The 24705-nt window shown below is 48.5% G+C and overlaps 2 protein-coding genes across 51 annotated transcripts in view; both read left to right on the top strand.

The window, feature by feature from the left end:
- Positions 1-1398: 1398 nt before the first annotated feature.
- On the top strand, positions 1399-19665 carry LOC118377228 (von Willebrand factor A domain-containing protein 7-like). Of its 50 annotated transcripts, none has more exons than XM_052529269.1 (12): positions 3273-3489; positions 4028-4214; positions 7528-7703; positions 8668-8780; positions 11326-11442; positions 14702-14914; positions 15239-15371; positions 16966-17112; positions 17362-17454; positions 17757-18028; positions 18458-18751; positions 19072-19665. In XM_052529269.1, exons 3-12 carry the CDS (start codon positions 7529-7531, stop codon positions 19540-19542), a joined length of 2028 nt encoding a protein of 675 aa, XP_052385229.1. In that variant the 5' UTR covers positions 3273-3489; positions 4028-4214; position 7528; the 3' UTR covers positions 19543-19665. The 50 variants fall into 50 exon arrangements, 2 of the variants coding, with proteins under 2 accessions (XP_052385229.1, XP_052385230.1); XM_052529270.1 differs by having other exon boundaries at positions 3274-3489; positions 14777-14914; XR_008146866.1 differs by lacking the exons at positions 7528-7703; positions 8668-8780; positions 11326-11442; ... (5 more) ...; positions 18458-18751; positions 19072-19665 and adding exons at positions 1399-1717; positions 1766-2629; positions 2774-2821 and having other exon boundaries at positions 2918-3489; positions 4028-4209.
- A 1374-nt stretch (positions 19666-21039) lies between these two features.
- Positions 21040-24705, top strand: part of LOC118383144 (coronin-6-like) — a 35830-nt gene continuing 32164 nt past the window's right edge. The window contains exon 1 of the mRNA XM_052529272.1: positions 21040-21723. The gene's annotated coding sequence lies outside the window, so the exon portion shown is untranslated. The remainder of the gene's footprint in view (positions 21724-24705) is intronic.

Raw genomic sequence — 24705 nt, 5'->3', positions numbered from 1 at the left:
TCCGCCTCTTTACTCGCCTCCGTGGCCTCTTTAACGCGGCGACCCTCGCCGCCGACCTCGGACTGGGGACCCAAGCCACGGGTCCCGAATGGACGGGAGATTCCGGCAGCACCGGACAGGTGGGAGACTCCGGCAGCTCCGGAGTGAAGGGCGACTCCGGCAGCGCCGGCGTGACAGGCGACTCTGGCAGCTCCTGGCTGGCGGGCGGCTCTGACAGCTCAGGACAGACGGGAGACCCTGGCAGCTCAGGACAGACGGGAGACCCTGGCAGCTCAGGACAGACGGGAGACCCTGGCAGCTCAGGACAGACGGGAGACCCTGGCAGCTCAGGACAGACGGGAGACCCTGGCAGCTCAGGACAGATGGTAAGAAGGAGACTGAGAGGGGGGCTGCCACAGGAGGCCTGGTGCATGGAGGAGGCACCGGATACACAGGACCGTGGAGGCGCACTGGAGGTCTCGAACTAATGGCCTGCACAACCCGTCCTGGCTGGATGGGGACTCTAGCCCGGCACGTGCGTGGCGCAGGCACAGGATATCCTGGCCCGAGGAGACGCACTGGCTGTCTGGAGAGCAGGGCTGGCACCATCCGCCCTGGCTGGATCCTCACCCTAGCCCCCGGCAGATGCGGGGAGCTGGGATGTAGCGCACCGGGCTAAGCACGTGTCCTGGGGACACCGTGCGCTCCACCGCATAACACGGTGCTTGACCAGTACGACGCCCGCGTGCCTGACCAGTACGACGCCCATGGTAAGCACGGGGAGTTGGCTCAGGTCTCCTACCTGACTTAGCCACACATCCCGTGTGCCTCCCCCAATACATTTTTGGGGCTGCCTCTCGGGCTTCCTTGCCAGCCGTGTTCCCTCGTATCACTGGCTCCCTTTACCTGCTGCCTCCACTCTCCTGGCTGCCTCCACCTGTTCCCATGGAAGGCGATCCCTTCCAGCCAGGATCTCCTCCCAAGTGTAGCAACCCTTGCCGTCCAGAATGTCCTCCCATGTCCATTCCTCCTTATATCGCTGCTGCTGCTCCTGGTTACCACGCTGCTTGGTCCTTTTGTGGTGGGTGATTCTGTAACGGCCGTCGTTGGTGGAAAAAGAGGAGGACCAAGGTGCAGCGTGGTATGTGTCCATATTTATTAAATGAACACGGAGATAACAAAACTAACAAAGAGAAACGACCGAAAACAGTTCTGGCTGGTGCAGACACACAGCAGAAAACAGAAAATAATCACCCACTAATCACAATAGAAAACAGGCTACCTAAATATGGTTCAGGCCAAACACAGAAATAGCAAATCAAAGAAAAACTAACATAGACAACCCACCCAACTCACACCAAGATCATACTAAAACAAAGACATAATAAAATAACTAAGGTCAGAACGTGACAGGTGCCTTATGTAGTCACAACATACTGCCCTAGTAGAGGTGATGTAATGGTGCCTTATGTAGTCACAACATACTGCCCTAGTAGAGGTGATGTAATGGTGCCTTATGTAGTCACAACATACTGCCCTAGTAGAGGTGATGTAATGGTGCCTTATGTAGTCACAACATACTGCCCTAGTAGAGGTGATGTAATGGTGCCTCATGTAGTCACAACATACTGCCCTAGTAGAGGTGATGTAATGGTGCCTTATGTAGTCACAACATACTGCCCTAGTAGAGGTGATGTAATGGTGCCTCATGTAGTCACAACATACTGCCCTAGTAGAGGTGATGTAATGGTGCCTAATGTAGTCACAACATACTGCCCTAGTAGAGGTGATGTAATGGTGCCTCATGTAGTCACAACATACTGCCCTAGTAGAGGTGATGTAATGGTGCCTTATGTAGTCACAACATACTGCCCTAGTAGAGGTGATGTAATGGTGCCTCATGTAGTCACAACATACTGCCCTAGTAGAGGTGATGTAATGGTGCCTTATGTAGTCACAACATACTGCCCTAGTAGAGGTGATGTAATGGTGCCTCATGTAGTCACAACATACTGCCCTAGTAGAGGTGATGTAATGGTGCCTTATGTAGTCACAACATACTGCCCTAGTAGAGGTGATGTAATGGTGCCTCATGTAGTCACAACATACTGCCCTAGTAGAGGTGATGTAATGGTGCCTTATGTAGTCACAACATACTGCCCTAGTAGAGGTGATGTAATGGTGCCTTATGTAGTCACAACATACTGCCCTAGTAGAGGTGATGTAATGGTGCCTCATGTAGTCACAACATACTGCCCTAGTAGAGGTGATGTAATGGTGCCTTATGTAGTCACAACATACTGCCCTAGTAGAGGTGATGTAATGGTGCCTTATGTAGTCACAACATACTGCCCTAGTAGAGGTGATGTAATGGTGCCTTATGTAGTCACAACATACTGCCCTAGTAGAGGTGATGTAATGGTGCCTTATGTAGTCACAACATACTGCCCTAGTAGAGGTGATGTAATGGTGCCTTATGTAGTCACAACATACTGCCCTAGTAGAGGTGATGTAATGGTGCCTTATGTAGTCACAACATACTGCCCTAGTAGAGGTGATGTAATGGTGCCTTATGTAGTCACAACATACTGCCCTAGTAGAGGTGATGTAATGGTGCCTCATGTAGTCACAACATACTGCCCTAGTAGAGGTGATGTAATGGTGCCTTATGTAGTCACAACATACTGCCCTAGTAGAGGTGATGTAATGGTGCCTTATGTAGTCACAACATACTGCCCTAGTAGAGGTGATGTAATGGTGCCTTATGTAGTCACAACATACTGCCCTAGTAGAGGTGATGTAATGGTGCCTCATGTAGTCACAACATACTGCCCTAGTAGAGGTGATGTAATGGTGCCTCATGTAGTCACAACATACTGCCCTAGTAGAGGTGATGTAATGGTGCCTTATGTAGTCACAACATACTGCCCTAGTAGAGGTGATGTAATGGTGCCTTATGTAGTCACAACATACTGCCCTAGTAGAGGTGATGTAATGGTGCCTCATGTAGTCACAACATACTGCCCTAGTAGAGGTGATGTAATGGTGCCTCATGTAGTCACAACATACTGCCCTAGTAGAGGTGATGTAATGGTGCCTTATGTAGTCACAACATACTGCCCTAGTAGAGGTGATGTAATGGTGCCTCATGTAGTCACAACATACTGCCCTAGTAGAGGTGATGTAATGGTGCCTCATGTAGTCACAACATACTGCCCTAGTAGAGGTGATGTAATGGTGCCTCATGTAGTCACAACATACTGCCCTAGTAAAGGTCATGTAATGGTGTTTTACATTAAAAGTGTTTTAGATGAAGTAGTGTTGTGTAGCAAAGTACCAGGATGTAGTTTATATTGTGAAACCTCTATCCACCAGATAAGGACACGCCCACATGTCGGAGCTGTGTCGGTAAAGACTGTCAGAACAACATCCTAGAAAACATCATCAGAGACAGGAAGCTGACCTCGGGATATTTTGGCCTTGTACCTTTTTTTTCCACCAAACCAAAAGGTAGAGTCAGTCACTAATATGATTTTAATAGGATTTACACTGTGAATTGACCGGAGGTAGCATATCAATAGCATACAAACCTAGTTTCATGTCTCTATGTGCTTTGGTCAAATGTGCTTTATACTACAGCTCCTCAACAGAAAAATGAGAAGTTAGCTAAAACACTTACAAAATAGTCCTTATGATGTCTCATCTTAATTTGACCCGGTTTCTCACAGCAGGAAAATAATCCTGCAGAAACAGGAAATGTTCATTATTATGTGGATTATAATTATATATATATTTTTTAGGGGTTACGTTGGAAATTGGAAATTACAAACTTTAGAAGCTTTTTTAAATCTTGAAAACTCTACAAGTTTGCATGGAAAATTCCTGCAACAAAAAGATGATCAAATTAAGATATGGCATCTGTAGGACCAGGGTAGTAGCATACTGACTGACGGTCTGAGAATAAACATCAATGTAATAACATACAAGATCCTGACTGCAGTTGTAAGTGACCAGTTGTATTGTCCTGATAATCTCTATTGGTTGGCAGGGAAATGCAGCCATGGGGGATTATCGGACCAGACAAGCAGGCAGGAGCCTACGGGTGGGATCAACAAGGACTCGCTTGATTCCAGCCACGGCAACTGGCACACTGCAGCTGCAGAGGTGGCCGTGGCTGCAACCAGTCAGCTGCTGGAGGACATCAGAGGGGCTGCCGGGGACACAGACTTCCTACGGTGGGGAATTGTACTTGATCATATAAGCACTGTTGTGAAAGGTCATGGCATCCGGCTAAGATCTGTACAGTGTGTTTGGAAATTATTCAGACCCTAGTTTTTCCACATTTTGTTACAGCTTTATTCCAAAATTGATTACATCGTTTTTTTCCATCACAAATCTACACACAATACACCATAATTACAAAGTTAAAAACAGGTTTTTAGAGACTTTAGAAAATATCACATTTACGTAAGTATTCAGACCCTTTACTCAGTACTTTGTTGAAGCACATTTGGCAGTGATTACAGCCTCGAGTCTTCCTGGGTATGATGCTACAAGCTTGGCACACCTGTATTTGGAGAGTTTCTCCCATTCTTCTCTGCAGATCCTCTCAAGCTCTGTCAGGTTGGATGGGGAGCGTTGCTGCCCTCTCAAGTGGTCAGCGCGCCACATCCGTGCATTTCCTCTTGTGTGACCAGCGTGCCACGCCCTTCGGGCTCCTCTTGTGTGACCAGCGTGCCACGCCCTTCGGGCTCCTCTTGTGTGACCAGCGTGCCACGCCCTTCGGGCTCCTCTTGTGTGACCAGCGTGCCACGCCCTTCGGGCTCCTCTTGTGTGACCAGCGTGCCACGCCCTTCGGGCTCCTCTTGTGTGACCAGCGTGCCACGCCCTTCGGACTCCTCTCGTGTGACCAGCGTGCCACGCCCTTCGGGCTCCCTCTCGTGTGACCAGCGTGCCACGCCCTTCGGGCTCCTCTCGTGTGACCAGCGTGCCACGCTCTTCGGGCTCCTCTTGTGTGACCAGCGTGCCACGCCCTTCGGGCTCTCTCGTGTGACCAGCGTGCCACGCCCTTCAGGCTCCACTTGTGTTAAAAACAGGTTTTTGACCAGCGTGCCACGCCCTTCGAGCTCCTCTTGTGTGACCAGCGTGCCACGCCCTTCGGGCTCCTCTCGTGTGACCAGCGTGCCACGCCCTTCGGGCTCCTCTTGTGTGACCAGCGTGCCACGCCCTTCGGGCTCCTCTCGTGTGACCAGCGTGCCACGCCCTTCGGGCTCCTCTTGTGTGACCAGCGTGCCACGCCCTTCGGGCTCCTCTCGTGTGACCAGCGTGCCACGCCCTTCGGGCTCCTCTTGTGTGACCAGCGTGCCACGCCCTTCGGGCTCCTCTTGTGTGACCAGCGTGCCACGCCCTTCGGGCTCCTCTTGTGTGACCAGCGTGCCACGCCCTTCGGGCTCCTCTCGTGTGACCAGCGTGCCACGCCCTTCGGGCTCCTCTTGTGTGACCAGCGTGCCACGCCCTTCGGGCTCCTCTTGTGTGACCAGCGTGCCACGCCCTTCGGGCTCCTCTCGTGTGACCAGCGTGCCACGCCCTTCGGGCTCCTCTCGTGTGACCAGCGTGCCACGCCCTTCGGGCTCCTCTTGTGTGACCAGCGTGCCACGCCCTTCGGGCTCCTCTCGTGTGACCAGCGTGCCACGCCCTTCGGGCTCCTCTCGTGTGACCAGCGTGCCACGCCCTTCGGGCTCCTCTCGTGTGACCAGCGTGCCACGCCCTTCGGGCTCCTCTCGTGTGACCAGCGTGCCACGCCCTTCGGGCTCCTCTCGTGTGACCAGCGTGCCACGCCCTTCGGGCTCCTCTCGTGTGACCAGCGTGCCACGCCCTTCGGGCTCCTCTCGTGTGACCAGCGTGCCACGCCCTTCGGGCTCCTCTCGTGTGACCAGCGTGCCACGCCCTTCGGGCTCCTCTCGTGTGACCAGCGTGCCACGCCCTTCGGGCTCCTCTCGTGTGACCAGCGTGCCACGCCCTTCGGGCTCCTCTCGTGTGACCAGCGTGCCACGCCCTTCGGGCTCCTCTCGTGTGACCAGCGTGCCACGCCCTTCGGGCTCCTCTCGTGTGACCAGCGTGACCACGCCCTTCGGGCTCCTCTCGTGTGACCAGCGTGCCACGCCCTTCGGGCTCCTCTCGTGTGACCAGCGTGCCACGCCCTTCGGGCTCCTCTCGTGTGACCAGCGTGCCACGCCCTTCGGGCTCCTCTCGTGTGACCAGCGTGCCACGCCCTTCGGGCTCCTCTTGTGTGACCAGCGTGCCACGCCCTTCGGGCTCCTCTCGTGTGACCAGCGTGCCACGCCCTTCGGGCTCCTCTCGTGTGACCAGCGTGCCACGCCCTTCGGGCTCCTCTTGTGTGACCAGCGTGCCACGCCCTTCGGGCTCCTCTCGTGTGACCAGCGTGCCACGCCCTTCGGGCTCCTCTTGTGTGACCAGCGTGCCACGCCCTTCGGGCTCCTCTCGTGTGACCAGCGTGCCAAGCCCTTCGGGCTCCTCTCGTGTGACCAGCGCGCCACAGCCGTGCATTTCCTCTTGTGTGACCAGCGTGCCACGCCCTTCGGGCTCCTCTTGTGTGACCAGCGTGCCACGCCCTTCGGGCTCCTCTCGTGTGACCAGCGTGCCACGCCCTTCGGGCTCCTCTCGTGTGACCAGCGTGCCACGCCCTTCGGGCTCCTCTTGTGTGACCAGCGTGCCACGCCCTTCGGGCTCCTCTTGTGTGACCAGCGTGCCACGCCCTTCGGGCTCCTCTCGTGTGACCAGCGTGCCACGCCCTTCGGGCTCCTCTTGTGTGACCAGCGTGCCACGCCCTTCGGGCTCCTCTTGTGTGACCAGCGTGCCACGCCCTTCGGGCTCCTCTGGTGTGACCAGCGTGCCACGCCCTTCGGGCTCCTCTCGTGTGACCAGCGTGCCACGCCCTTCGGGCTCCTCTCGTGTGACCAGCGTGCCACGCCCTTCGGGCTCCTCTTGTGTGACCAGCGTGCCACGCCCTTCGGGCTCCTCTTGTGTGACCAGCGTGCCACGCCCTTCGGGCTCCTCTCGTGTGACCAGCGTGCCACGCCCTTCGGGCTCCTCTTGTGTGACCAGCGTGCCACGCCCTTCGGGCTCCTCTCGTGTGGCAAGTGTGCAGCCTCTAAGCCACCCGCTGGTGGCCAGCATTCAAACCCCAGGCCTTCCGACAGGCAAAACAAACCCAAACCCTCCAACTGTCCAGAGGGATGATGAGTTTCGCCTTCCTCCTTCGCATGCCGCCCTCCGCCGGAAACTGTCGCTGGAAACTGATGTTCGTGGGATAGCCAGGGCCCATCGACCAACAAATCCTGAACCCAACTTACAGTCCATCCTAGCCCTAGTCCTTTTCTTCAAGCCCATTTATCTGCCTCCGCCCCTGCTGCACATGTCCAACAACTTTTGCACTAACACATAATGAGATTCCTCTCCCTCACTCTCTTTCTCACTCTTCTTCTTTCTCTCACTCTCTCACCCTCCCTCTTTTTCTCACTCTCTCAGGATGATGGGGATCTCTAAGAATGGATTTAGAGCTCTGTGTTTTGTGATCGACACCACCGGCAGCATGTCGGACGACATTGCAGCAGTAAGGGAGACGACATCGTTCATAATTGACATCAAGAGAGGAACGCCAGACGAGCCCTCAGTCTATATCTTGGTCCCCTTCAATGACCCAGGTGAGAGATGGGATGAGTCCCGAACGGTATCATCACTCGAATAATTTCTTTCAAAAATGTTTACATTACTTATTTTATTGATTATCCACCGTTTTAAAAATCAGAAGACAGCAGACCTTCTTAGGACCGTGTAAATGTCCTCTGTTGAATAAATGTGTATTTGCCTCCCCCTGGTGGTCGGCTGCATCATTACATCCATTTATATCACTACGCTGCTACGTTACGTCAAAGGGGCGGTCCTTCGAAAAACATTTATCCAGCTGGACTGCTTCACGCCACAGACATGGCAAAGCAATCACTGATTTTGTCTCGAACAGGCGGATCGTAATACATAGCTTTCATAGCTCTATGATAAAGATTGCGACCTACACACTTCCTTAAACCTAAAACAGGTAATGAAGTAATTTTTTGTGGAAGTCAAACATTTGTTTTACATTGGAGGCAGACACTGCATATGTTCAAAAGGAAAAAAAATGGATTCCTTCACATAGGCCTTCTCCCCTCGTCTGTAGGAGGGACGCACGCTGCTTCCTTCACATAGGCCTTCTCCCCTCGTCTGTAGGAGGGACGCACGCTGCTTCCTTCACATAGGCCTTCTCCCCTCGTCTGTAGGAGGGACGCACGCTGCTTAAATGGGCCAAATGTTGATTTAGACGTTCACAAATGTAACAGATTTTGACTATCACTAATGTTATGATGTCATGTTTGCTAAAGTAATAAATAAGGTTAAATAGTTTGAAAAGGCCTCCTACTATGACACGGATAACGGATAACGTGTATAAAAAAACGCACACCCAAGAAAACAGTTTTTGTGGAGGTGCTGACTAACGGCGAATAAACTATAAACTATCAAAATTAAGAAAATCGCACACTCCCAGCAATTTAATGGGTATTTACCAACGTTTCGGCATCCTACACACATGACATGGACAACGCCTGTGACCTTGTCCTTTCCTATTACAAGACTTTGGGCCCCTGATGCGGACCACAGACCCAAACGTCTTCAAGGCCCACATCAATGCACTGAATGCTGATGGAGGAGGAGATTTCCCGGAGATGAGTCTATCAGGACTTCAGGTACAGTGACTGTAGTGTTGGAGAGGCATGTAGTGTTGGAGAGGCATGTAGTGTTGGAGAGGCATGTAGTGTTGGAGAGGCATGTAGTGTTGGAGAGGCATGTAGTGTTGGAGAGGCATGTAGTGTTGGAGAGGCATGTAGTGTTGGAGAGGCATGTAGTGTTGGAGAGGCATGTAGTGTTGGAGAGGCCTGTAGTGTTGGAGAGGCATGTAGTGTTGGAGAGGCATGTAGTGTTGGAGAGGCATGTAGTGTTGGAGAGGCATGTAGTGTTGGAGAGGCATGTAGTGTTGGAGAGGCATGTAGTGTTGGAGAGGCATGTAGTGTTGGAGAGGCATGTAGTGTTGGAGAGGCCTGTAGTGTTGGAGAGGCCTGTAGTGTTGGAGAGGCCTGTAGTGTTGGAGAGGCATGTAGTGTTGGAGAGGCATGTAGTGTTGGAGAGGCATGTAGTGTTGGAGAGGCATGTAGTGTTGGAGAGGCATGTAGTGTTGGAGAGGCCTGTAGTGTTGGAGAGGCATGTAGTGTTGGAGAGGCATGTAGTGTTGGAGAGGCATGTAGTGTTGGAGAGGCCTGTAGTGTTGGAGTGGCATGTAGTGTTGGAGAGGCCTGTAATGTTGGAGAGGCATGTAGTGTTGGAGAGGCATGTAGTGTTGGAGAGGCATGTAGTGTTGGAGAGGCCTGTAGTGTTGGAGAGGCATGTAGTGTTGGAGAGGCATGTAGTGTTGGAGAGGCCTGTAGTGTTGGAGAGGCCTGTAGTGTTGGAGAGGCATGTAGTGTTGGAGAGGCATGTAGTGTTGGAGAGGCCTGTAGTGTTGGAGTGGCATGTAGTGTTGGAGAGGCATGTAGTGTTGGAGAGGCCTGTAGTGTTGGAGAGGCATGTGGTGTTGGAGAGGCATGTAGTGTTGGAGAGGCATGTAGTGTTGGAGAGGCCTGTAGTGTTGGAGAGGCATGTAGTGTTGGAGAGGCATGTAGTGTTGGAGAGGCATGTAGTGTTGGAGAGGCATGTAGTGTTGGAGAGGCATGTGGTGTTGGAGAGGCCTGTAGTGTTGGAGAGGCATGTAGTGTTGGAGAGGCCTGTAGTGTTGGAGAGGCATGTAGTGTTGGAGAGGCATGTAGTGTTGGAGAGGCATGTAGTGTTGGAGAGGCCTGTAGTGTTGGAGAGGCATGTAGTGTTGGAGAGGCATGTAGTGTTGGAGAGGCATGTAGTGTTGGAGAGGCATGTAGTGTTGGAGAGGCATGTAGTGTTGGAGAGGCCTGTAGTGTTGGAGAGGCATGTAGTGTTGGAGAGGCATGTAGTGTTGGAGAGGCATGTAGTGTTGGAGAGGCATGTAGTGTTGGAGAGGCATGTAGTGTTGGAGAGGCATGTAGTGTTGGAGAGGCATGTAGTGTTGGAGAGGCATGTAGTGTTGGAGAGGCCTGTAGTGTTGGAGAGGCATGTAGTGTTGGAGAGGCATGTAGTGTTGGAGAGGCCTGTAGTGTTGGAGAGGCATGTGGTGTTGGAGAGGCCTGTAGTGTTGGAGAGGCATGTAGTGTTGGAGAGGCCTGTAGTGTTGGAGAGGCCTGTAGTGTTGGAGAGGCATGTAGTGTTGGAGAGGCCTGTAGTGTTGGAGAGGCATGTAGTGTTGGAGAGGCCTGTAGTGTTGGAGAGGCATGTGGTGTTGGAGAGGCATGTGGTGTTGGAGAGGCATGTGGTGTTGGAGAGGCCTGTAGTGTTGGAGAGGCATGTAGTGTTGGAGAGGCATGTGGTGTTGGAGAGGCCTGTAGTGTTGGAGAGGCATGTAGTGTTGGAGAGGCATGTAGTGTTGGAGAGGCATGTGGTGTTGGAGAGGCCTGTAGTGTTGGAGAGGCATGTAGTGTTGGAGAGGCATGTAGTGTTGAGAGGCCTGTAGTGTTGGAGAGGCATGTGGTGTTGGAGAGGCATGTGGTGTTGGAGAGGCCTGTAGTGTTGGAGAGGCATGTAGTGTTGGAGAGGCATGTAGTGTTGGAGAGGCATGTAGTGTTGGAGAGGCATGTACAACCAAAATAAGACTGTACAGTGGGGAGAACATATACGTATGTTTTTTTAAATTTAATTTTACCTAACCAGGCAAGTCAGTTAAGAACATATTCTTATTTTCAATGACGGCCTAGGAACAGTGGGTTAACTGCCTGTTCAGGGGCAGAACGACAGATTTGTACCATGTCAGCTCAGGGGTTTGAACTTGCAACCTTCCGGTTACTAGTCCAACGCTCTAACCACTAGGCTACGCTGCCGCCCCATGTCATGCAATAACATGCAAATTAATTACTTAAAAAATCATACAATGTGTTTTTCTGGATTTTTGTTTTAGATTCCGTCTCTCACAGTTGAAGTGTACCTTTGATAAAAAATTACAGACCTCTACATGCTTTGCAAAACAGGCAGTGTATCAAATACTTGTTCTCCCCACTGTATATCTATGAATTTGAATTGTGAATTTGCATTCAAGCTGCCAGTTCAACACAGAATGTATTCCCAATACATTGTAGTGGTGTGCTAGTGTGACTGTATCCCCTGTACTTTCTACAGTTGGCTTTAACTGGTGCACCCCCCTCTTCAGAGATCTTCCTTTTCACTGATGCCCCTCCAAAAGACTTGAATCTAATGGGCACGGTGATCGCTCTAATAGAACGCACTAAGTCAGTGGTGAGTAGCTGGTCCTTGTTATACTCCATGTAACAAGCAACATTAACCGGTAATATAACAATTTTCCTCTGGCTTTTTCATTGCCTTTTGGATTTATTGACCTTCACAATCGTTGAGAGAAGATCATCAAATTCCTTGGATTTCTCCCCTTTCTCTCCTTTTCCTTCAATTTACACATTGAATTCACAATGTATTCTCTCTCTCTCTCTCTCTCTCTCTCTCTCTCTCTCTCTCTCTCTCTCTCTCTCTCTCTCTCTCTCTCTCTCTCTCTCTCTCTCTCTCTCTCTCTCTCTCTCTCTCTCAATTCAATTCAATTCAATTCAAGGGCTTTATTGGCATGGGAAACATGTGTTAACATTGCCAAAGCAAGTGAGGTAGACAACATACAAAGTGAATATATAAAGTGAAAAACAACAAAAATTAACAGTAAACATTACACATACAACAGTTTCAAAACAGTAAAGACATTACAAATGTCATATTATATATATATATATATATATATATATATATACACATATATACACAATGTACAAATAATTAAAGGACACAAGATAAAATAAATAAGCATAAATATGGGTTGTATTTACAATGGTGTTTGTTCTTCACTGGTTGCCCTTTTCTCGTGGCAACAGGTCACAAATCTTGCTGCTGTGATGGCACACTGTGGAATTTCACCCAGTAGGTATGGGAGTTTTTCAAAATTGGATATGTTTTCGAATTCTTTGTGGATCTGTGTGATCTGGGGGAAATATGTCTCTCTAATATGGTCATACATTGGGCAGGAGGTTAGGAAGTGCAGCTCAGTTTCCACCTCATTTTGTGGGCAGTGAGCACATAGCCTGTCTTCTCTTGAGAGCCATGTCTGCCTACGGCGGCCTTTCTCAATAGCAAGGCTATGCTCACTGAGTCTGTACATAGTCAAAGCTTTCCTTAATTTTGGGTCAGTCACAGTGGTCAGGTATTCTGCCGCTGTGTACTCTCTGTGTAGGGCCAAATAGCATTCTAGTTTGCTCTGTTTTTTGTTAATTCTTTCCAATGTGTTAAGTAATTATCTTTTTGTTTTCTCATGATTTGGTTGGGTCTAATTGTGCTGTTGTCCTGGGGCTCTGTAGGGTGTGTTTGTGAGAACAGAGCCCCAGGACCAGTTTGCTTAGGGGACTCTTCTCCAGGTTCATCTCTCTGTTTGTGATGGCTTTGTTATGGAAGGTTTGTGAATCGCTTCCTTTTAGGTGGTTGTAGAATTTAATGGCTCTTTTCTGGATTTTGATAATTAGTGGGTATCGGCCTAATTCTGCTCTGCATGCATTATTTGGTGTTTTACGTTGTACACGGAGGATATTTTTGCAGAATTCTGCGTGCAGAGTCTCAATTTGGTGTTTGTCCCATTTTGTGAAGTCTTGGTTGGTGAGCGGACCCCAGACCTCACAACCATAAAGGGCAATGGGCTCTATGACTGATTCAAGTATTTTTAGCCAAATCCTAATTGGTATGTTGAAATTTATGTTTCTTTTGATGGCATAGAATGCCCTTCTTGCCTTGTCTCTCAGATCGTTCACACCTTTGTGGAAGTTACCTGTGGCGCTGATGTTTAGGCCAAGGTATGTATAGTTTTTTGTGTGCTCTAGGGCAACAGTGTCGAGATGGAATTTGTATTTGTGGTCCTGGTGACTCGACCTTTTTGGAACACCATTATTTTGGTCTTACTGAGATTTACTGTCAGGGCCCAGGTCTGACAGAATCTGTGCATAAGATCTAGGTGCTGCTGTAGGCCCTCCTTGGTTGGTGACAGAAGCACCAGATCATCAGCAAACAGCAGACATTTGACTTCGGATTCTAGCAGGGGAGGCCGGGTGCTGCAGACTTTTCTAGTGCCCGCGCCAGTTCGTTGATATATATGTTGAAGAGGGTGGGGCTTAAGCTGCATCCCTGTCTAACCCCACGACCCTGTGTGAAGAAATGTGTGTGTTTTTTGCCAATTTTAACCGCACACTTGTTGTTTGTGTACATGGATTTTATAATGTCATATGTTTTACCCCCAACACCACTTTCCATCAGTTTGTATAGCAGACCCTCATGCCAAATTGAGTCGAAGGCTTTTTTGAAATCAACAAAGCATGAGAAGACTTTGCCTTTGTTTTGGTTTGTTTGGTTGTCAATTAAGGTGTGCAGGGTGAATACATGGTCTGTTGTACGGTAATTTGGTAAAAAGCCAATTTGACATTTGCTCAGTACATTGTTTTCATTGAGGAAATGTACGAGTCTGCTGTTAATAATAATGCAGAGGATTTTCCCAAGGTTACTGTTGACACATATTCCACGGTAGTTATTGGGGTCAAATTTGTCTCCACTTTTGTGGATTGGGGTGATCAGTCCTTGGTTCCAAATATTGGGGAAGATGCCAGAGCTAAGTATGATGTTAAAGAGTTTTAGTATAGCCAGTTGGAATTTGTTGTCTGTATATTTGATCATTTCATTGAGGATACCATCGACACCACAGGCCTTTTTGGGTTGGAGGGTTTTTATTTTGTCCTGTAACTCATTCAATGTAATTGGAGAATCCAGTGGGTTCTGGTAGTCTTTAATAGTTGATTCTAAGATCTGTAGTTGATCATGTATATGTTTTTGCTCTTTGTTCTTTGTTATAGAACCAAAAGATTGGAGAAGTGGTTTACCCAGACATCTCCATTTTGGATAGATAATTCTTCGTGTTGTTGTTTGTTTAGTGTTTTCCAATTTTCCCAGAAGTGGTTAGAGTCTATGGATTCTTCAATTGCATTGAGCTGATTTCTGACATGCTGTTCCTTCTTTTCCGTAGTGTGTTTCTGTATTGTTTTAGTGATTCACCATAGTGAAGGCGTAGACTCAGGTTTTCCGGGTCTCTATGTTTTTGGTTGGACAGGTTTCTCAATTTCTTTCTTAGATTTTTGCATTCCTCATCAAACCATTTGTCATTATTGTTAATTTTCTTCGGTTTTCTATTTGAGATTTTTAGATTTGATAGGGAAGCTGAGAGGTCAAATATACTGTTAAGATTTTCTACTGCCAAGTCTACTGCCAAGTTTCTCTCTCTCTCTCTCTCTCTCTCTCTCTCTCTCTCTCTCTCTCTCTCTCTCTCTCTCTCTCTCTCTCTCTCTCTCTCTCTCTCTCTCTCTCTCTCTCTCTCTCTCTCTCTCTCTCTCTCTCTCTCTCTCTCTCTCTCTCTCTCTCTCTCTCTCTCTCTCTCTCTCTCTCTCTCTCTCTCTCTCTCTCTGCGCAGGTGACCTTCTTCCTAACTGGCTCTTTGGGGCTCCGTCGTAGGAGGGGTAGTGACCAGGGCCAAGGACAGGTCCAGCACAGTCGGATGGCAGTGTCAGACTCCCAGCTCTACAGGGAGCTGGCCCAGTCCTCAGGTGGCCAAGCCATACAGGTCACCAAGACAGAACTGCCCAAGGCCACCAGCATCATTGTGGAATCCTCCAGCTCTTCATTGGTAGCCTTGACACCAATAGTAAACATTAGGGTAACGCTAGGTCCACAATGTGAAGGTTGGGACAAGAGAGTTCTGTGGAAGAAGTCTAAACAAAGGATCAGTGCTGGTCCAAGGATGTTATTTATTTTCAAAAGCTTGCACTCGTTTATTAAAGACTTTGTCCCAAACTTGTGATGTTGGACCTAGCCTAGCCCCAATGGTCATGCTCCAAGACGAGGCTTCTGTAGTGCAACAACATGTCACCCTGGGAGAGTTGCTTCTGAAAGATGCATCTGCCATTTTTCTCCCACCCACCCTCTCTACTCCTCTCCTTCTTTCTTTCAGGTGACCATTCTACAGGCTGTGCGGAGTCCAGGAAGGGCTGATAATTTCTCCTTCACTGTAGATGAGTCTGTGAGAAACCTGACTGCTTATGTCACAGGAAGCTCCCTCTCCTTCACGCTCACCAGCCCCTCAGGTATTCCAGAGATATTCATTTATCCTTTTTATTTAACCAGGGGAGTCTCATTGACATTAAAATCTCTCATCACAAAGTCAGGTCTCTGTTGAAAGAAAGGTTTTCTGATCTCAGTAGGACTTCCTGGATATTGTATATAAACCAGGTCTCTCCAACCCTTTTCCTGGAGAGACATCCTCCTGTAGGTTTTAACTCCAACCCTGTTCCTGGAGAGATACCCTCCTGTAGGTTTTAACTCCAACCCTGTTCCTGGAGAGATACCCTCCTGTAGGTTTTAACTCCAACCCTGTTCCTGGAGAGATACCCTCCTGTAGGTTTTAACTCCAACCCTGTTCCTGGAGAGATACCCTCCTGTAGGTTTTAACTCCAACCCTGTTCCTGGAGAGATACCCTCCTGTAGGTTTTAACTCCAACCCTGTTCCTGGAGAGACACCCTCCTGTAGGTTTTAAGTCCAACCCCAGTTGTAACAAACCAGATTCAGCTTATCAAACAGGTACTCGGGTGTGCTAGACCAGGGTTTCCCAAACTAGGTCCCGGGGGCCCTCCATGTGCAACTCATCATCAAGCCTTGATTATTTGAAACAGCTGTGTCGTACTAGGGCAAATATCACAATGTGCAATAAGGGGGAGCCCTGTGACTGAGTTTGGGAAACCATGTAGTAGATTAGGGTTGGAGTTCAAACCTACAGGGAGGTAGTTCTCCATAAACAGGGTTGGAGTCAAAACTTAAAACCTACAGGGAGGGGGTTCTCCAGGAACAGGTTTGGAGTTAAAACCTACAGGGAGGTAGTTCTCCAGGAACAGGTTTGGAGTTAAAACCTACGGGAGGTAGTTCTCCAGGAACAGGTTTGGAGTTAAAACCTACGGGAGGTAGTTCTCCAGGAACAGGTTTGGAGTTAAAACCTACAGGGAGGGGGTTCTCCAGGAACAGGTTTGGAGTTAAAACCTACAGGGAGGGGGTTCTCCAGGAACAGGGTTAGAGTTAAAACCTACAGGGAGGAGGTTCTCCAGGAACAGGTTTGGAGTTAAAACCTACAGGGAGGGGGTTCTCCAGGAACAGGTTTGCAGTTAAAACCTACAGGGAGGGGTTCTCCAGGAACAGGGTTGGAGTTAAAACCTACAGGGGGGGGTTCTCCAGGAACAGGTTTGGAGTTAAAACCTACAGGGATGGGGTTCTCCAGGAACAGGTTTGCAGTTAAAACCTACAGGAAGGGGGTTCTCCAGGAACAGGTTTGGAGTTAAAACCTACAGGGAGGTAGTTCTCCAGGAACAGGTTTGGAGTTAAAACCTACGGGAGGTAGTTCTCCAGGAACAGGTTTGGAGTTAAAACCTACAGGGAGGTAGTTCTCCAGGAACAGGGTTGGAGTTCAAACCTAAAGGCGTTAGTTCTCCAGGAACAGGGTTGGAGTTCAAACCTACAGGCGTTAGTTCTCCAGGAACTTGGTTGGAGTTCAAACCTACAGGCGTTAGTTCTCCAGGAACTTGGTTGGAGAGCCCTGATATAAAGGTTACATTTTTCAAAAATATATTGTATTTATGTTGTAGCTTGGGGCAAATTCCCATGTTTGTTGCTATGGTGATGTCATCCCACAGGTGTGTCCCAGAGTAGTGGGGAGGTAAATGGGCCTCTGGCAACGATTAAAACCGTGGGGAACTTCCTCACACTGGGGCTGGACAGCCAAGCGGGATTATGGGAAATCCGTGTGTCGTCAACTGTGCCCTACTCACTGAAGGTCGTAGGTGAGTGTGACGATGTTGGCTTTTCTGGAGGGCATATTACACAGAAATTAGGCAAGTTAGCAACCATTTGTAATAGCGTGCTGAACAGTGTGTTACATGGTATTTAGATTCGCAGGTTAAGTGTGTGGGTAACACATTGTTACAGAGTACCTACAACTCTAGTGTGATGATTGTTTATTGACAACTTTTGAGCGTATGCTTTTATTCCATGTTCAGAGGTCAAAGAGCTCTTTGACTTTCTCTTTCCAGGTCAGAGCGGCATCGACTTCCTGTTTGACTTTGTGGAGGTGTCCCAGGGACCTCATCCAGCCTTCGCTGTTTTAGAGTCCCGTCCTCAAGCTGGTGAGACATTTAAACAAACAGTTTGTTAATAACAGTTGGAGCACAGTGACACGGGGTGGATATTTACAGGGGCACCAAAATGCTGTCTATGTATGTCTGTTCCTCCATCGTGGTTCCTAACATTGATGCTGATTTAACACTCCTAACTTTTAGTTTTTTTTACTTACATTTACATTTACATTTACATTTAAGTCATTTAGCAGACGCTTTTATCCAGAGCGACTTACAAGTTTCTAGCTCAGCAATAATGTGATTTGCTACTTATACATGAGCTACCTCCTCACCACATTTCTCCGCCCCAGGTGGTAATGCCACCCTGCTGGTGTCAGTGACGGGGAGTGACTCTGTGAGGCTGACAGAGGTGGCGCTGGTTGAGGCCTCGGGGTCAGGGGAGGTCAATGGAACCTTGGAATCAGTCGGCGGCGGGGACTTCCTGGTTACCATGGACAGAATCCCGGCGGGGGAATTTGTTGTGCGTCTGAGAGGAGAGAACAGCGCCACCACCAGGGCATTACCAGACAGCTTCCAGAGACAGTCCTCCACCCGCCTCAGAGCCTCCACTGTTATGGTGATGGTGAGTGCCAAGGTCAAATGTCAAGATTCAGAGTTGTTGAAGTCGCCCTGTGACGGTGGGTCTGGTAGTTTTTTCATTTTACCCTGTGATGGTTAGTGTTGGGGGAGGTATCCTGGGGATACTTGTAGCCTACCAATACTGGGTAGTGAATACACAGAGCTCCATATTCAGAGGAATGTGTGACTAGAGTAGGCAGAACGTTCTGCTGCGTTCTGCCTGGTTTCAGGCTGAGGCAGAACGTTCTGCTGCGTTCTGCCTGGTGATTTCAGGCTGAGGCAGAACGTTCTGCTGCGTTCTGCCTGGTTTCAGGCTGAGGCAGAACGTTCTGTTGTGTTCTGCCTGATTTCAGGCTGAGGCAGAACGTTCTGCTGCGTTCTGCCTGGTTTCAGGCTGAGGCAGAACGTTCTGTTGTGTTCTGTCTGATTTCAGGCCGAGGCAGAAAGTGACCTGGAGCCTGGAACACCCTTTTCAGTTCTGTTCACTGTGACAACCAACGGGACAGGCGGATCCTTCACCATCCGGGCCACAAACGACCGGGGGTTCCCCTCCTCTTCCCCTACAGACCTGACGCTAGTGACCGGGGTCAGTGCCAACGGTACAGTGACTCTCACGGCTCCCGCCAACACCGCGTCGGGCACGGACGTCACCCTGACTATCGAGGCTGAGTCTCCCGGGGCCACCGACACTAACTATGCTGTTATGCGCCTCACAGTCGTTTCACCGGTAACTCTGATGTGTTTTCTCTGTTCTGGGTGTAGTGGTAGAATTACAGCAGTACAGGTCCCAGATCTGTTTGTGCCAACATTCCACTCCTTGTCATGACGAGGTGTAGCAAGGAATGGAATGATGGCACAAACAGACTGGTACCCAGGCTAGAATAACATCAAGGATTAAAAGGAAAGTGTCTTTCCTCCAGGGTTAGTGTTGTAATTGTTTGAAATGTCTTTTTAGATATGTGTCAGACCCCAGGTAGACTTGCTAACGTCATGGCGTCAGCTAATGGGGATCCTTATAAAAATGTAATTCTTTCCCCTCCCTTACAGGTGACAGATGTCAGCCGTCCGGTGTGCGATGTGGTCAGCGTAACAGCTAATTGTTCTGACGACTGCAGCCTGTCCATGTGGGAGCTCTCTGCCAACCTGACGGACGGCAACGGGACGGGCATCGAGCACGTCACTCTGCGCCAGGGCAACGGAACCCTCAACACCACCACGGTGAAGGGCGCTGGGAATTGGACCGTGACTCTGGCAGCCTACAGCGCCTCCTGCTGTTCCCCGGAGGTAGAGCTGGTGGCGGTGGACGGCGCGGGGAACGTGGGAACCTGTTTCAGGTCCATCAGAGTCACAGTGGATACCACTGTCCAGCCAACAGTCACCAATGCTACCACTAAGAACAGCATCACCGTGACTACACCTAAAGTTGCCACCACCGCGAGCAGCAGCCATCCTCTGTCCCTCTCCTCGTATCTCTGTTTCATCATGTTGGTCTCTGTGACACTCGTTTTGAGCCTCTAGTGTCACGGTGTGACTTCTGGTCTTGAAAGATGTTTAATCATATTCAATAGATTCTCTGTTATAATACTGTCTGGTAACTTTCCATTATTGTGTCAATTCTAATAATAAATGCCGTTTAGCAGACGTGTTTAGCACAAGTGTCTTACAGTAATGCATGCATACATTTTATGTAAAGGTGGTCCTGGGAATTGAACCCACTATCCTGGTGTTGCAAGCGCCATGCTCTACCAACTGAGCTACTGAGGTCTAAGGCCATGCGGCTTTGTGTCTTTTCGATGGACCTCGTGTCATCTGTGCTGAGTGTACCAAAACAAAGTGCCAAGGCAGTCTCTAAAAGGCATCCTGCAGGGACAGTGTACCCCTCTCTCCCTGTCCCCCAAGCCAAGGCAGTCTCTAAAAGGCATCCTGCAGGGACAGTGTACCCCTCTCTCCCTGTCCCCCAAGCCAAGGCAGTCTCTAAAAGGCATCCTGCAGGGACAGTGTACCCCTCTCTCCCTGTCCCCCAAGCCAAGGCAGTCTCTAAAAGGCATCCTGCAGGGACAGTGTACCCCTCTCTCCCTGTCCCCCAAGCCAAGGCAGTCTCTAAAAGGCATCCTGCAGGGACAGTGTACCCCTCTCTCCCTGTCCCCCAAGCCAAGGCAGTCTCTAAAAGGCATCCTGCAGGGACGGGGGCTGGGATGAAAAAACACAATAATAATAATATAGGACAAAACACAGATCACGACAAGACAAACAACACTACATGAAGAGAGACCTAAAGACAACAACATAGCAAGGCAGCAACACATGACAACACAACATGGTAGCAACACAACATGGTAGCAACACAACATGGTAGCAACACAACATGGTAGCAACACAGCATGGTAGCAACACAACATGGTAGCAACACAACATGGTAGCAACACAACATGGTACCAGAGCAAAGGGCAACAAGGTAGAGACAACAATTCCTCAGGCAAAGCCGCTACAAGTGCCAGTAAGAGTGTCCATGATTGAGTCTTTGAATGAAGAGATTGAGATAAAACTGTCCAATTTGAGTGTTTGTTGCAGCTCGTTCTAGCTGCAGCGAAATGCATATGGTATTGATAAGTAATCATAAATAATCATAATGTATGTTGACATCACTGTCATTTCTTATTGGTCTATAGCCATAAAGGCAGGCATTATTAGGTATCAATAAGACACTACTTCCTAACGTTCTCTGCTTAGTTACTCATGAATCAATATGTAAATATTGATTCTCTTTTGTAATGTCAGTCCTCGATAATGTGAGACATATTCCTCCAAAGGCCAATCAAATTAACTGAAGAAGTAAAAACAATCGTTTTAATTGGACCATAAACTTCATAGACCTAATGTGTTTGTACTGTCCCTTCAGTCGAATTGCAGCAAGTGAAAAGTGGTGCGTTTTGTCGCCCTCTAGCGGCACTACGTGTAGGTGCATGCAGTACATCTCAGCACAACACTGGTCTGGAGAAGCACGCAGCTGTCGAGCCGAAGGAGGACGGATAGTTTGTGACGGAGTGACAGTTTCCGTTGTGTGGCTGACTGACGGAGTAGCACATGGATTTTGTCTGCCTGTTACCCTTAACCAGGATAGTTTAGGAAATGGCTACCAAATTGTGACCGCAGGCTTGTAGGAAAGTCAATTGGTCTATCTGTTTGAAAAAGGGAAAAATAAGTATTTAGGCATGTCTGACGGTTTGTAGTAGAATATAGTTCACAATCACCGCAGGTCGTCTAAGTTTTAATGTGAGCCACTATCCCACTCTCCCTCTTCGGGTGCTTGTGTAGAACAGCCTGGCCCGTGACCAGCTGTCCCCGACGCGCGATCCCAGCACAATCTATGGCTCTTCCACCCTCACGCGAGAGATAGCCCGACACGGACAGGACTCTTTCGAAAATAGACCGGACCGCTTTGACCCCCCTCTCCTGTCCCCCACACACACACCCTCCCTTCAAATCCACTCCCTTCTCTCTCCGCTGAGGAGCGTCGTAGTTGTACCCCGCTCCCCGTTCGCCAAGCCCGCACCGACTGTACAAAACTGGACCACAGAGAACCAGATAAAGCATTCCAATAAGCGTTACCGAGAACAGAAAACTACCAAGGGAAGGGGGAGAGGAGAATTCGGAGGTCAAACGACAGTGGCGATCCCCATCAAATACCAAGCTGATTGGGTGAGTTGCCTGAATGAATTGCCTTAAACCAGCCGTGTTTTAATATCGTTAATAGTCGTCGATGCAGTTGAATGCACAGCTTTTATCGCATTGCCAGTGTGTGCATAGTAATGCTGGGAAAGTCATAGATTGTGACTGCGCACTTTTTCTCGGGACAGTGGCGAGCTTTAAATTGTGATTGCTGAACTAAATGGAGCACGTTATGCAAGGGAGGGGGGAGGATTCCCCCCCCGCTCCCCCCTCTCTCCCTATAGGGGTGAAATTATTAGGCTACTGGTTCAGGTTTCCAGATGTGTTTGTGTGTGTGTGTCCATACGCGCACATACGCGCACAAGGAGTTTGTGTCTGTATGTGCCGATATTCCTGTTATTGACCTATCAGGGAGATCGGTATCATTATACTCTTTGGGATGATTATGCCCTCTCCCCGGAGCCCCAGGGAGGTAGGGCTGGGGGGGGGGGGGGGTTGGAAAGGACAGTTTGACATGTCTATATTAGGTGACCATGTCATTCTTTCACCCTGTCTCGAGAGCCATGCCATGCGCCAGGGCAGAGCACAAAAAATAAGAGCTGTGGCCTATCACACACACACACACACACACACACACACACACACACACACACACACAGACAGACTGACTGGAATATTACAAACAAACGGAACTTGTCTACACAGTAATGGAACTAGTTTAATTAACTGATTGTCGCTCTGGATACGCACGTTTGCTAGGTGACTACATTTAGAATGTAAATTACACTTTTATTTCTGGTATATTAACGACCAGGAAAGCTATGCCTATATTTTAACTTTGAACCATTTGTTTTTAAAGAATAGGCCTAATTTATTACAGTGTTACAAACTATTGAATAACAAGACAAATGTCCCTAAAGATATCAGTAACACCGATGGCTCCTTGTTTAAAGAGAACCTATTGTGATGGAGTTGGGTAACTAAGAGGGGATCATGCCTTTGTAGAGTAAACATTTCCTGTTAGCATTATGTTCAACAGCATGGTTTCTACTGGGGTTGAAAGGCGGGAACCCGGCTACCGAGATTTACCGTCATTTACTGCCCAAAACCACTTCCCTTTCCCTTCAAGGAAAGGGGAAATTATAATACATTATTTATATGAACAGCATGGCGTTAAATGGAATTGTTAAATGATATACAATGTCTATGTATGGCTTCTCTACGGCCTCTGCATGATGAATCAACGCTCAGGGTGGGGACAGACAGTACAACGCAGTACAACACCTGTCATCTCATCTTGGTAACTTTTTTTTCTTGTGTCAAATCAAATTGTATTAGTCACATGCGCAGAATACAACAGGTGTAGTAGACCTCACAGTGAAATGATTACTTACAAGCCTCTAACCAACAATGCTGTATAATAAATACAGATAAGAATAAGAAATTAAAGTAACAAGTAATTAAGGAGCAGCAGTGAAATAACAATAGTGAGACAATATACAGGGTATTACGGTACAGAGTCAATGTGGAGGCTATATACAGGGTATTACGGTACAGAGTCAATGTGGAGGCTATATACAGGGTATTACGGTACAGGGTCAATGTGGAGGCTATATACAGGGTATTACGGTACAGAGTCAATGTGGAGGCTATATACAGGGTGTTACGGTACAGAGTCAATGTGGAGGCTATATACAGGGTATTACGGTACAGAGTCAATGTGGAGGCTATATACAGGGTATTTCGGTACAGAGTCAATGTGGAGGCTATATACAGGGTATTACAGTACAGAGTCAATGTGGAGGCTATATACAGGGTATTACGGTACAGAGTCAATGTGGAGGCTATATACAGGGTATTACGGTACAGAGTCAATGTGGAGGCTATATACAGGGTATTACGGTACAGAGTCAATGTGGAGACTATATACAGGGTATTACGGTACAGAGTCAATGTGGAGGCTATATACAGGGTATTACGGTACAGAGTCAATGTGGAGGCTATATACAGGGTATTACGGTACAGAGTCAATGTGGAGGCTATATACAGGGTATTACGGTACAGAGTCAATGTGGAGGCTATATACAGGGTATTACGGTACAGAGTCAATGTGGAGACTATATACAGGGTATTACGGTACAGAGTCAATGTGGAGGCTATATACAGGGTATTACGGTACAGAGTCAATGTGGAGGCTATATACAGGGTATTACGGTACAGAGTCAATGTGGAGACTATATACAGGGTATTACGGTACAGAGTCAATGTGGAGGCTATATACAGGGTATTACGGTACAGAGTCAATGTGGAGGCTATATACAGGGTATTACGGTACAGAGTCAATGTGGAGACTATATACAGGGTATTACGGTACATAGTCAATGTGGAGGCTATATACAGGGGGTACCGGTACAGAGTCAACGTGGAGGCTATATACAGGGGGTACCGGTACAGAGTCAATGTGGAGGCTATATACAGGGGGTACCGGTACAGAGTCAATGTGGAGGCTATATACAGGGGGTACCGGTACAGAGTCAATGTGGAGGCTATATACAGGGGGTACCGGTACAGAGTCAATGTGGAGGCTATATACAGGGGGTACCGGTACAGAGTCAATGTGGAGGCTATATACAGGGTATTACGGTACAGAGTCAATGTGGAGACTATATACAGGGTATTACGGTACAGAGTCAATGTGGAGGCTATATACAGGGTATTACGGTACAGAGTCAATGTGGAGGCTATATACAGGGTATTACGGTACAGAGTCAATGTGGAGGCTATATACAGGGTATTACGGTACAGAGTCAATGTGGAGGCTATATACAGGGTATTACGGTACAGAGTCAATGTGGAGACTATATACAGGGTATTACGGTACAGAGTCAATGTGGAGGCTATATACAGGGTATTACGGTACAGAGTCAATGTGGAGGCTATATACAGAGTATTACGGTACAGAGTCAATGTGGAGACTATATACAGGGTATTACGGTACAGAGTCAATGTGGA

This window comes from Oncorhynchus keta, chromosome 11, assembly GCF_023373465.1.
Source record: "Oncorhynchus keta strain PuntledgeMale-10-30-2019 chromosome 11, Oket_V2, whole genome shotgun sequence".
In the NCBI taxonomy this organism is placed as follows: Eukaryota; Metazoa; Chordata; class Actinopteri; order Salmoniformes; family Salmonidae; genus Oncorhynchus; species Oncorhynchus keta.
The sequence above is the reverse complement of the archived record's forward strand: the minus strand, read 5'-3'. Positions and strand labels throughout refer to the sequence as shown.